At 40.8% G+C, this 14678-nt stretch overlaps 1 protein-coding gene across 1 annotated transcript in view; it reads right to left on the bottom strand.

The window, feature by feature from the left end:
• Positions 1-8567: 8567 nt before the first annotated feature.
• The window catches only part of VWA3B (von Willebrand factor A domain containing 3B), a 93955-nt gene continuing 87844 nt past the window's right edge, over positions 8568-14678 (bottom strand). The window contains exon 30 of the mRNA XM_048495610.1: positions 8568-8945. Coding sequence (XP_048351567.1) covers positions 8662-8945 — 284 coding nt within the window. The 3' untranslated portion in view covers positions 8568-8661. The remainder of the gene's footprint in view (positions 8946-14678) is intronic.

Consider the following 14678-nt stretch of genomic DNA (forward strand, 5'->3'; position numbering starts at 1 on the left):
ATCCTGTTCATCAATATTATCAGGGCCCTTAGAGCTAATACACATCAGTATAACTCAATGCTGTGAAAATCAACCTTGAAAGGCATTCCCATATAGGACACAGTATACAGTAACTGTGGTTGAATTTGTAACCTAACACAATTTACCACTAGAAGAATCTATAGAACAATTTTTGGAATTATTGATTGTAGGGAACCAAGATGCTGCTAGTCCCTGATCAAACAAAGATCAAGGAAGAAGCCAGATAATAATAGTATCTTTAACTAATGCTAATAGTATCATTAACTGATAATATAATTAATTAATGCTTCCTTGAACCTTAATCTTAAATGTCTTTTGGATCAAACAGATAGCACCTCACAGCAGCAGCAGCAGCAGCAGAAGAAGAAGAAGAAGAAGCAGAAGAAGCAGAAGCAGAAGAAGAAGAAGAAGCAGAAGCAGAAGAAGCAGAAGAAGCAGAAGCAGAAGAAGAAGCAGAAGAAGAAGAAGAAGAAGAAGAAGAAGAAGAAGAAGAAGAAGAAGAAGAAGAAGAAGAAGAAGAAGAGGAGGAGGAGGAGGAGCAGGAGGAGCAGGAGCAGGAGGAGCAAGAGGAGCAAGAGGAGCAAGAGGAGTTCGGATTTATATCCCCCCTTTCTCTTCTATAGGAGACTCAAAGGGGCTTACAATCTCCTTGTCCTTCCCCCCTCACGACAAACACCCTGTGAGGTAGGTGGGGCTGAGAGAGCTCCGGAAAGCTGTGACTAGCCCAAGGTCACCCAGCTGGCATGTGTGGGAGTGTACAGGCTAATCTGAATTCCCCAGATAAGCCTCCACAACTCAAGCGGCAGAGCTGGGAATCAAACCCGGTTCCTCCAGATCAGAATGCACCTGCTCTTAGCCACTACGCCACTGCTGCTCTCCAAATAGTGGAGAGCAGGATTCCAAATAGCTCCAAATAGCAGGATTCAAAATAATTTCAAAAAGCAGGATTCCAAAACTGGATTCCAAATAGTTCCTAAGAACCACACAGCGCCCAAGTTCCTAAGAATGCTTCTAGACACCAACCAACAGACAGGAAGGAATGAGTGGAAATATTCTATCATTCAGCATCCTTTTCCAAGGAAACAAGCACTGGCAATAGAGAATAAATGGTAGGAAAAACAGGTGGTGTAAAGGATATTATAGATTGCTGGTACCTGATTGAATAATTCCTAATGAGGATCTAATTTTTTAAATTAAAAAAAAAGATTCCGAGATGGAAGTATAATTGGGGCCGGGTGTAGGATACTATAAACTGTATACAATACAGTGAGGCACAAAACATGCAAAGAGTGGCTGGTACAGTCCTAACTAACAAATCTTGGTGGGGAAATAGCACAGGTGGCAAGCTTCTGAAAACAGCTGTTCTGAAACCATCTCTATGTAGTTGTACGCATCACTGCTTAACAAAACAGTTAATATTCAGTGAACCAACTATGCTGAAAATAAATTGTGTTCCATGATTACAATCCCTGAACACAATGGCACTGTACTGGAGAGGGAAGAGGCAGGAGAATGCATTCTCTCATTGCTGTAGAGAAGTTCAACATCCAGCTTAACTCATACAGAAAAAAACACAAGATAACGCAATCCAATCTAATGCTCTAAAGATGAAGTAAAATAATTCAAAGACTGATGAATAAAGCCAATGATCAGATTACCATAAATATAAAAGACAATTGGATCTAGTGCATCAGCCTAGAGGAATAATACGTTCTAATCGACTGCTGGCAGCCATGTATCTCATGAAGGTAGCTGCAAGTTATTATAAAACAGAATATTATTACTGAGAAAGATTGGGCGAATAGCAGCAGGCAGTTTTGCTTCAGTATGTTGTTCCGATGTTTTTTTTTCTTTTCAGGACAATACAAGTATTTACCTTATTATTGATTTTATTGGTAAGTATTTATTGTATTATTTTATCATATGTTGTTATTAAATATTATTATTCATAATATTTTTGTTAATCAGAATGCATTACCATTCTTTTCCCATGCTGATCCCCAAACACTGGATGTAATATAATCTGTAACCTGCTTTCACATCTTTCGTCAACCTCCCTGTGCTCTCAAATGCAGAGCTCCTGAGAACACGGGAATGGATACTAAGTGAATGGGGGAACATTCACAGCTCCCATGCCAGTGAGCAGTCTCCAAACCTGAATCACTGATCTTGGAGTGCACTCTCTGTCACCATCCTAACAACAGCCCCATTTGCAATTAGTATTGATCTTCACAATGCTAACAACAAGCAGCCTGTGTTGCTTGGAAAGTTGCATAGTTTTTCACTGACAGACAGGATCCCAAATAGCCAATACCAGCTGACTTCTCTTGTGTGTTTCATAAGAAGTCTAATCACAGTAGACTCTTCTGTAGCACTGTTCAGCCAGTGATGTCGCAAAATTGCTTCTCAAACATTAATTAAATTAGGTGCCAGCAGCCTTGGAAAGCATAATGAACTATCTCCTGTAACCATTAGAAGAAGTCAACGGAAAGCAAGAAGTTGTTTAGTTTCCAAAAGAAAAGACAACAATGTAGCATTCAATTCAGCAGAGAAAACTGGATAGATTACAGGATCCAGTCAGAGCAGCATGAAAGATAGAACCTTAATACCTGAACAGGCACTTGGCCAGGACATTGAGGATAATCCTACCATGACTTAGGGACTGTCATGGGATCTTTAATTAGTGCAAGCTGCCAAGAAGTTGGCATGGTTACTCATCTAAAAAGCAGCTGCTACCCCAGCAGCAAAGAATCCACTAATGCCATCATGTGTCTACTGTCCCACTGGAAAGAATGCCACTAGTGAAGCCCATGGAGTCATTTGGAACCATTCTAGATTCTAACCTGATACAATTCTGTTTGATGCAAATACAACAAGGACACAAGGATAGGGTATGTGGGCAGGGGAGCGGGTTTGAGCCCAGTATCAATTTGTTACACACACAGACACACAGACACACAGACACACAGACACACAGACACACACACACACACACACACACACACAGGGGTGTATCTGCCAGAGGGACATGGAGGGGTCAATTGACCCCAGGTGACACCCATTACATCACGAGGGAGGGCGCAAAATCACCCCGACACCCCTCCCACAAAGTTGCCTGCTAACTTTAGTACCAATATGGCCATACTGAAAACTGAGTAGATTACATTACCACAGCTTTATTTTAAATCAGTATTGCTGAGGAAATGTCATCATGTCTATGAATTCTTTGCCTGTTTTTAAGAAGAAAATAAGTAAGTACATTAATTCAGAACAGAAAGTTGTCTTGTCAACAAACCATAAGAAATCATCCTTGACTCAAGATTTGCTGTTATTGTTGTTACTTTGAGACACAAAGAGACCTGTCGTTTCACGGGCATAACAAACATCAGTCTGTGTGATTACTTTTTCAAAGAAATTGGTTACTACACAAATGTACCAGGCTAATAAAAAGCAATTCATTACAGAACGAGCACTTGCTGAGGTGCTCTATGTGATTATATAGAACACTAATCAGGAGGCATACTTTGTACCTCAAATTCTTGCCTTTCACTCTGCCCTACAAAATAATCGTACCAGATAATTACTGACCTCCTCAGCATCCTTTGTGAAATCCCATAGGAACATTATGCCTACTGATATGACTGACTCTGTGACAAAAAGATGCAACTATAGGAACAACTTGGATGAAAAGAAGTATATAAAGCTACACAGAAAACCATCCTTAAACAACAGCCATTTTCTGTACAAAGTGCAAACCAAAAGGGAAAAGATTATTCTTCATAAGAACATAACACCATACCAACTGCTTACAATCTTCCAGGAATTTCTCCCACAAGCCCCTTGGCATGGCTGATTGCTGGATGACAAACACTCTCAGCCACATCCAAAGCTGGAGATGGCCGAACGCTGCACCAATGCAGCTCCACTTCCGAACACTGCACCAATGCAGCACCACTTCCAAAAAAGCTTTCTGGAGGCGTGAGGAGCAAAGAAAAGCCCTGAAACCCCCCTACCACTACAAAGCCCCGTAGGGCTTACAGGACTTTTGGTGGCACAAGTTTGAGGGCTGGGACACAGCCCTAAACCCTAGGAGGGAGCCAACTAATATCAACTTTGCCCCTGGGATTGCCCCGGGCCCCTCCCACACTGGTGACCAATTAGGACACCAGCACAGCCCTATCACAGCCTGGACTTCTGGTTTTTGCAGAGGTGGTGCTGAGGGACAGGCATCTGCCCCCTCGGCTGGGATAAGTGCCCCAGGAAGGGCAAATGCACCAGCAGAAGGCTGCACCATTCCCTAAAGCTCTTTCGAGGCAGCTGATAATTTAAAACATACATAATAAAATGACATTTTAAAATGATTAAAATCAACGCCCTCCCAAACATGCATCAATAAAACAATTAAAAACAAGACATACAAACTGCAATTATAATATTGATTAGGAAGGAAGGACCATTGATGGAATGGCAAATAAAACAAAAAACCTTTACTTGCTGACAAGGGGAGAGCTTTTTCTGGGCAGAGAATTCCAGACTTTGGTGCCATGACCAAGGAAGTCTTCTCCTGGGTTGCCACCCATCTTAGCTCAGAAGGTTGGGTACCCAAAATAGGGCCGGGTACCCAAAAAAGGCCAGAATGCTTGGACAGGTTCATAAGCTTTTGAAATCGAGATCATTTTTTTCTTGCACGATGTTATACATAAGTAAATTAAGCTATGTGAATGATTAAGATAACTGACTATAAAATTTTGGATAAGATAAACCTCAGCCATTTTGGAGAGATCTCACAAAGGTCCGCACACCATTTTGACTCAAGAAGGACTTGAAGGAATGTAGCCTTTCACATGATTTTGAATCAGTAAAAATGTCCTTCTTTTTTACAAAAGCTCTGTGTAAACTAGATAAAGAAAGAAAAGATGTCTTTGACAACTAATCCACCTTTCATAGCATGGGAAATGAAAACTCAATTTTGCTGTATCATTATAATGAATGAAAAACTGTAATCCAAATGCAGATGCACCATAAATCTAGAAGGGCATTACAGAACTGGTTCTTTAATTTTCAGTTTCTTTTTTAATAATCCTTTGCACAGAATTTGCCCTTTTTACAACTGCAGTACATGGAGTAGGCATTTTAGTTCTATTATCCACTACAACCCCAAGATCTTTTTCCTGACTAGGAGCTGCCAGACATCATCAGTGTGAATGCACAGTTAGACTTTTTGCCGGGATGTGTATAATTTTCCATTTACTTACAATGATTTACCACATTATTGTCAGAGGTTGACTAAAGACCCTTGGGACTACTCCCAGGACCACCCTCCATGCCAGCACAGGCTCCTGAGGTGGAAGATTGCTGGCACAGGAGCAACCTGTGCATTTGGGTGCAGAAGTTGCATGGCACCCAGTGCTACCAAAAATTATCCCCCACTGGTGTATTTCACCCTTGCAGTGGCTTAAGGGGCACCCATGTCAGCACAAGGGTATTCGGCTTCTATAATAGTTTCACACACACACACGCACACACAAGTGGACTGTACTGTCAATGTTTTGAAACAGCATTTTATTCAAATATTTTTGGATTGCAGCACACTCCAAGCTAAATGCACCAGATTTTGTGAAGGGGATGGCTGTCAGAACCAAGTATTAAGGTTTTTGACAAACCCTTAGAAATCCAGCTGATCTCCTGTAATCAAACGTTGCTAAATAATCTCATCTTCTATTTGAGCTAATAAAATTATTCACATGAAATCTAAGAGGCAGCATGCACAGCTAATAGGAATTTTGATCAAATTGCTGATAGCCCGGCTTCTTCTTTTGAATGACAATATTTAATGAGGGAGGAATCAGTTAAGATTTAGATGAAAAACTCCACATGGCTACTGTTTTTAACTCCCTTTTTCACAGCATTTTCCCAGGATGGTCTCATCATTAAATCATTTAGTATATTGGCATCCAATTCTTCCTGTGTGAACAATGGAAAGGATATTTAGTCATGTAAGATGTATCATTTAGTCATGTAAGATGTATCATCATGTGTTATAGTGATTTGCCTAAAACCAACAAATGAGCCATATGGTTAGGTTTTTTGGAATCCAATTTGAATCCAAGTGTCCCCAGTTCAAGCAAAATATTCTTTTGTTACACTATACTTTTCCCCCATCAGTCTCCACTGGCTCACTCTGGGAATGTATGCATGAGAAATAGACATCATTTCTCATTATTCTGTTTTTACTTGGCTTTACATCAGTTGGAGTTACTTTGAATCAACCTGCACTAAATACACGTGATGGTTATTTATGCAGACAATTCATCTGAAATCCCCCCCCCCCACCCACACACACAAAAACATGTGTTGAAACTCTTATAAATATGGCTAATAAAGCAACCCAAATGCTTAGAATGAGGCATTCCAATATCTGGGCCAATATTATAGATATCATATGACAGATGAAGGTAATGCCTGTTCTTTATGCCAAGTGGGCCTTCTGACTACTTTTCCTAATCATTCTCTAGACTATCACCTTTTTAAATCTTTTTGTGGCTCCCAACAAACAGGTCATAGATGCTACTGTTAAGTGTGCTTTAATACCTTTGAAAATCTACATTAGTTGTGATGTCTCTTAGATTTCTGCCTCCAATTTTAGTGATAAAAAAATTTAAGTATCTTTTTTATCCAATACTCATTGATTTATATGATTGACAGCTCAATCCAGAGATGAGGCAGACAGGAACAGTGCCACTTGAGCACAAAATCCTCCAACTCCCCCATACAGGGGACTAGAGATAAGCCATGAAAATCTCAGCATATCTCCACTGGCAGCTCTGCCTACATATGGGGGCCCAGAGGGGTCTGAAGGCTGACATATGGGGGCCCAGAATGCCCCTGGAACACCTTCGCAGCTGGGGGCGGCATGCAAGCACTGGCACAAGGCCAGGCATTATGGCCAAGCATTGTAGGGCACCACAGTGGCTGGGTGCCAGTGCATTTGCCCCACCACTGGTGAATATGCCCCAGAGTGGGCATTTATGCTGGCAGAAGCCAGTGCCATATCCAGAGGCTGACACCCCCCCCCCCCCGGATTGTGCTGCCCTTCCCTTGATTTATATGAGAAGCACTTAAAATTTCTATTAGTTGCTATTATTCTATTATTTTCAAATACCAAGGTTCATAAGCATCCATCAGCCATCCATCGGCCCATTTTAGTGTTAAAGAGAGAAATTATCTGTAATGATAAAGTCCAGCAGCCTAGGTAATTTTGGACAGGTCCTGAATGAAATATCTGATTAGCTTCTTTCAAAAATTATGTTCTTGGGTACCAACAGGCCAACGGCAGTGCATGCAGGGAGGGCACTGCCCTGATATAAAATGGTCACCATGCTGCCTACACAGGGGCTGTGCTTACATGTGTGTACAGCTTTGGTATGCCCAAACCTAGTGGTCAGTATCCAGTGGTCAGTTCATGCATATGGATGCTATATGTTCATGCAGAATACACAAGGCGCCACTGTTCAGACAGCATGGTAGCCTGTGTGGTTGCCAGCCTACCAGTGTGCATGGACACAGTATGTCAGGCATCCGAGATTGAGTTGTAAGAACTTTATCATATCTAACAATAATATTTATTATAATAGTCCACAATGCACATGAGCAGTCCCATCGAAATCAGTAGTCCTACCCAACCAGCTGGTTACAAACCTACACACTACAGACCTAAAGCTATGGTGAACAGCGGTTTCTGAAGAAGATTCCTCTTTATCTTGCATCCAATTCTCCTTGGTTATTTTGTCAACCTAATCAGAGAATGATACTGTTGGTGGGGTGTTTTTTTTTAAAGTTTATTTCGTGAGATAGAATAGTGACATGTGGCTTTGTTTCTTTATAAAAAATGTTTCTGTCATTCATTCTTATTTTCCTTTCTCATTTCTTTCTTCACAAAACTATCACACTGAAATGCATGGACATAAGTCCCAGTTTCTCTCCACCAGACTGGTTTCCCACCCAAACAGTCACACGATGGAGGTGGGGACAGTGGCTTGCAACTCCAGAGGAACTGGCCTTTTGGTGTGGAGATCAACTCTAAGCCCCATCTTGAAGATGGCAACGCCACAGCCCACTTTTCAAATACTAAGGCTGGGTTCATGAGCATCCATCGGCCATCCATCTTCACCTGCTCTGCAAATGTACTCCATCTACCCACAAGTGGATCCAATCCTACTAAATCAGCCTTTAAACAAGCTTCACCTCTGCCTTGTCTGGATTCAGCTGTGCCTTAGCCATTTTGACGGAGGCCTCAAAGCACTGACAGCCCCTCAAGCCAGACCTAAAACATCTTAAATACCATAACAGAATATTCACAACTGAGTTTCAATGGTGGCAGAGGAGCAGGGATGATCCGTTTAGACTTGAGGACATGTACTGAAGTAGTCAAGTGGATGCTTCGCTCTGTGCCTGTAAATACACTGGGCTTTTGTTTTACTACTTGGCCAGATTTTAAAAGATGTCAGCCAACACATCTCCAAAGTAATTGTTCTATACTGTACGATTTTAATATTAAAAATTTAATATCAAATTAAATGGTTTATTTGGCCTTGATATGATACAGTTTTGTAGATGGTAACTACTCCCCCTCCCCCAACTTCACAGTTGGTGTTGTTCCTTTTTGGCAGCTGGAGAGTGGCCTTTCCTCTGAGCTATGTGATACTGTTGAAGCCGCCGCGCCAAATCTTCCACCTTCTCAATACTTGACAGGGAGCAATTGCTGCTGCTGCTGCTGACAAGCTGAAGGGTGCTCCCCTGGTGCTCAGTCGGGCAACGAGAGCAATGGAGACGCTTGCGCAGCTTGTGATCCGAAGTGTTTAAAGGCAGCCACACTGGTCTGCACCTCGCAAGGAAAGGGACCAAAGAATTGCCACAAACAGGTGCTGGCAAATGAGAGATCAGGAGAAAAATGACACATGCTTAGTGACATAAAAATAAATGTAGCAGACAATTAGATGTGTGACGGCAACAGTATACAGCATGCTTAATACAGCATAATTTTAAAATAAGTTATGTAGGGCGGGCAATTCCAAATGGGGAAACTCCTGGAAATTTGGGAGTGGAACCTGCTGGGGAATGTGAGGTTGGGAAAGGAAGGACCTCAGTGGGATATGATACCATAGAATCCACCCTCCAAAGCAGCCATTCTCTCCAGAGGACCTGCTCTCAGGAATATGAAGATCAGTTGCAATTCTAGCACAATTCCAGGCACCCCCAAGTGGGTGGCCAACCCTAGATCTTCAAGCCATGGGTCACAACACTGCTGAGTTGTGAGCCACTATTTTCTCATTGGATTCTGGAAGTACCACAGCTTGCGTTCTTGCAAGGACTGCAACATCACCAGGCCTCTTTGTCTACCTTTGTGCACTTGATGAGAAGAGCAGCAGGACAGGAAGGCAAGAACCTTGCTGAAGGGGAGAATTCTTTCTTATCCCAGGCACCTTTGCCTTCCCTCCATCCACACAGTCTGGTCCAGCCACCTCCCACTTCCAGGAACTGGTCTTCGAGTGCTTTGGCCATGCTTGTGGTATAGAGCCCCCACCCCTGAACCAAGTCACAAATCTAGCTCCTCCTTTTCCCATCACATGGCTATTACGACACCATCTCCTGTCACATGCTTGCAGCTTAGTACGTGCTGTGCTGCCACTTAGGGTATGAAGGTCTGAAAAGTAGTAGATAAGGTTAAGAGGCAAAACACCAACTGTTGCAAAACTTCCCTGTCTGACAAAATATGTAATTTTTCTGACAGGAAACAACCCCACCCTCCACCCCAAAGTCATTCTGATTAAAGCTCTAGTATTAGATGTACAAAAGGTATCTATATGCAGAGCTCCTCTTTCATAGCAGTGAATAGGAATGCAAATGAACAGAGAGAGAGAGAGAGAGAGAGAGAGAGAGAGAGAGAGAGAAGTAGCATATTAGAATACGAATGAAGTTTAAAGCATCCAAGAATTCTCAGCGTAAATCTTGTCAGCTTTAATGGGTACTAATCAGTATTTTGCCATGACCCATAGCTCAGGCTAGCCCAATCATGTCAGATCTCAGAAGCAAAACAGGGTCAACACTGGTTAGTATTTGAATAAGTAGTTCAAGGTTGCAACTCAGAGGCAGGCAATGGCAAACCATACTTCTGAAGGATGTCTTTCACTTTGAAAACCCCATAAATCAACGGAGACCTGACTGCAAAAAAAAAGTGTTTTATAGATTTCTTAATATTAAAAGCTGTTTAAACTGGTCCAAAATACAGTCTACTTTGAAAGAACATGGCCGTCATTTGTGTGAGGATGTGGGGGTGTGAAGGACATCCCCTTGAGAATTAGTATGCTAGCATTACTGCAGGCTTCTCTGACCAAAATGCTGTGCTTTGAATATCATTCCCACAATAACAAATTCATTATGAATGCACATTTAAACAGTCATTGAAATGTCACAGTTAAAGCTCATGATTTAATGGGTTTTAAAAATAGTTTACATTGTTTTTCACATTTAAGGGAAGAAGTCAGTATTTTCAAACTAATTTTACATCACTTTTTTTTGGTCTAGTGAAAGGAGAGAATGGTTTTTTCCAGTTAATTTGTTATTGCAGTTTTGTTAAAGCAAGTCCATCAGCGTTTTATATGTTCTTCCATAAAAGTATCTATATGTGATTAAATAAATAAGTGTGCTCTAAATTTATGCATCACGGCCCATTATGCAAGGAGCATTTCCTGCTGTGCTCCTTGCCCCACAGTGCCTTTGCAGTGGGGTTTCCTTACATTATCTTGCGAGGACGAGCCCTACTGCCTGCGACATGGATTATGCAGCTTCCCTGCCCACACTTCCATGTCTCTCCCTAATCCAAAGCAAGAGAAGATTGCTGCCTTTTTTTAGCACTTTAACTGTAATATCGATATTCTTTATACCGATATTGTGCAGGCTCACTATCATTAGGTGTTTTTTTTAAGGGAAATGCCAGCCATTGATCCCTGTGAGGAAAGAAGGGAAGGGGGGTCTGAACTATCACCCAGTACCAAGTGAAAAAGGGGGGGAGGAGGGAAAGAGAAGGAGAATGCAAAGCAAACTTTCTGAAAGGGGCGTGCAATCCACATCACAATCCATTTTCCCCAAGAATTCACCTATTCCTTGGCACACAAGCCAGATGTCTCCTCCCACTTTCAATGTGCACTCCAAGAAAGAAGGATTTCATTCCCTTTTCATACATCTCTCTAGTCAATGCCACTATAGGAAGACAATCATTCAACACTGCAAGTAAGCTTTCTTACCAGTTATTAGGAATTGGTACATATGAAGCTGGAGAAAGACAGTGAGGGAGTTGAGTGTGAACTGGGACTTCTTGTAAAGATACAGGCAAGTAAAATTAAGAAAACATCTGCTATCTTGGTATGGAGCAATTCCATACGGGACACCAGAAAAGTTAAAGAACAGCATCAACTGTAAAAGCTCCCACCAAAGTTACAGTCAAAAAACGTTATTGGGAGAAAGAAAAAATATGCTGATCTTTGAATAGTCCTTGTAATTCACTTTCAAGGCCAATGTTATCTTCTTCCCCACTCCATCCTCAGTGACTTTGTATCAACACACAATTTTAGTGAGATGATAGTACTTTGTCATTAAAGTGATCAACGGGTGCTGTAGTTCCCTGCTTTCAAACAAGGTTGCCTTATTCCACTCAGTGTCAGAGAAAGCTTTTGATAACCCTCCAGACTGATCAGGCAGAAAGTTTGTCAACATCAAAGAGAAATGAATGGTCCTTGCTCAATGAGTCATTCAATTGTGGAATTCACTGCCATGGATTAGACAAATTGATGGACAGGTCCTTTAGTGGCTACTAGTGAGGATGACTAAAGGAATATATACATCCAGAGATGTTAAAACCTCTGGGTACCACTCATAGGAGGCAATATCAAAGGATGGCCTCAGCCCTGTTTGTTGGCCCTTCAGTGTAAGTGTTTGGTCACTGTATAGAAGAGGATGCTGGGCTAGATGGACCAGTTGTCCAATCTAGATGCCCAGTTGTCTAATCCAGCAGGACACCTGTTATGTTCTTATGCAAAACTGCACAGCCGTACTGCAGTGAAAACAATTTTTTTGTGTACAGATAAGGATGATTACTGATTACAAGAAGACACTGAAGCTACACCTACCTCAAGCTTTGAGTCAAAAATAAAATTAAATGATGTTACATGCTACTCTTCCAGATCTAAGCTGTTTGCTACCAGAATTTCTTTAGTACAAAAAAGCCAGAAAGATGCAGGAGGATAATATGCTTACCCGGGTTACAAATGCAAATCTTGGATTAACACAGGCCTGTCAGATATTCAACAGGCAATAAAAAGTGTAGAGCAAGCAGAAATGAAACAAAAGAGGTCGTGCATTTGTTCCCCTGGATCACAAGAACAGGTAAAAACACAGTGATTCCTTTTGTGCCTCTACTTCGTAGGTGCCAAAGAGAGAAGTTCTAAGCAGATCTGCTCAGAAACCTACTCAAGGCTATTTCATGGAGTTTACTCTCAGGAATGAGTTCTTAAGATTGCACTGAAAAGTACTCCAGCAGTTTTTAAAGCTGAATTTTATCGAAAAACATACTGTTAGAAAGGCTGGGGTCACCAGATTAGAAAATGCAGCCCACAAATGAAAATACTTCAAATGCTATCTTTGAGCAAGTTCTACAAGGCACAATTTGGCACCAGACTTCAATGAAAATCAACATAAAATTTGACATCACTGCTGTTGGAAATAAACAGGCTGGTAAAAATATTCTAAAACAAACAAACAAAAATAACCAGTCATTTGCCTCATGCTTTTCAATATCTGATTAGACATGAAGCTGGCTGAAAAAAGTAATATCTGCTATTATACGTGCCCCTTGTCAAATGTTCCACTCGCTACTGAGAATTATTTCTTTATTTCTTTATTTCTTTATTTATTAAACTTTTATACCGCCCCATCCTCTAGGGGCTCTGGGCGGTGCTTCAATGATTTTCAAAGTTATTTGAAAAGAGAGAGATGCTGCAAGTTAAGGATAGCACATCTGAAGACAAACTGGACTGAGACTTTTTCTGCTCAACAAGAATCCCAGACCAGGGTCTGAAGCTGACAGAGCTAGGCCAACTGAGCCACTAAAGCTATCTGCCTATTAAATCAGGCATCAGCTGCAGATGTGATTTTCAGTGTGATTGTGGCCTTGCCCCAAAATTGGAGGCTTATTTATTTATTTAGAAAATTTATATTCCACCTGTCTAAAGACCTGCTCAAGGCAGGTTACAACTAAAAAAATAAGGCAAAACCATTAAAACAGCTATAAAAAAGAAACTTAATCCATACAAAAACAATCCAGAACATGAAAACAGAATAAAATACATATCAAACAGTCAAAAATTAAATGTTATCTCCTTATATCAATGGCTGAAGAGAAGCACCAAGTTAATAGGGAAAGATATATAATGCTCAAGTTAATTATTTTGCAGGGGGGTGGGGGGCAATAAAGGAAAACCAGAGAAAAGGGAAGACAAGATATTCAGAATTTGGAAACAAAAGAATTTTAAGAACAGCTGAACATAAAGCTGATAAAAAAATCAGTCATGCCAATTTATGTACAAGGAAATGTTTATAATAATTATTGTTTATTAATTATGTGTTATGACATTAACATACGAAGTACATTCAGGGAAAACATGTGACAAGCAAATATAATCATTAAAGTAAATACAGAATAAGGAAGTGCCATTCAAGAACTAACAAGGGAAAGTTACAATATGAAGAAGCAATTCGAAGAACCATCAAGATTCACATAAGTAGACATCCCAAGAAGTGGGATACTTGCTTATTGAAATATATAGAAGCTGCACACATTTAATCAATGAGCCTTCTTTAAAACAAGAGTCCATCATTGTGGATTTAGTACTTCAAAACCAGTATTATGCAACACCAGTACTATAAACTACTAAAATCTAGCAATTAGTGACTGTATCAAAGATGAGCACTCTCATTATTGAGCATCACACCTCTGGTTAGCTACTGAAGACTAACCAATGAAAATTATTTTTCAGAATATATTCCTACATAAGTCCACTGTGTGAATGCCAAATAACCTCAAAAATCTACAAAAAGTGTGAACAATATACATAGTCACTTTACCACCCAGTAACACTGATTATTACAAGCCTGCTAAAAATCATATGTGTGCTGTGGACTTAATTTACTTTATCATTTCAAACAACAATCACAATGTTTCCAAAATTCTGGCAAGAGTACAAGGGTCTGCCTATAGTACTAGAATATGTGACATGATGCATGATATAAACATAGAAGCCATTCTGTTGAGTAGGATCCAGCACAAAAGTTAATAGAAGGAACTGAAAGAGTGGAGGCCTGCTCCTTCTTACCTAATCTACTGCTTGCTATAAACATCCTCTTGGGAGTGTTCAGACAGCCTCACAAAGGGCTCATCTAAATCACAGGTGTCAAACTCGCAGCCCTCCAGATGTTGTGGACTACAGTTCCCATCATCCCCTGCCAGCATGATGCTGGCAGGGGATGATGGGAGCTATAGTCCATAACATCTGGAAGGCCGCGAGTTTGACACCTATGATCTAAATGTTATGTGTGAACCAATA

Source organism: Sphaerodactylus townsendi, linkage group LG04 (assembly GCF_021028975.2).
Source record: "Sphaerodactylus townsendi isolate TG3544 linkage group LG04, MPM_Stown_v2.3, whole genome shotgun sequence".
Lineage (NCBI taxonomy): Eukaryota > Metazoa > Chordata > Lepidosauria > Squamata > Sphaerodactylidae > Sphaerodactylus > Sphaerodactylus townsendi.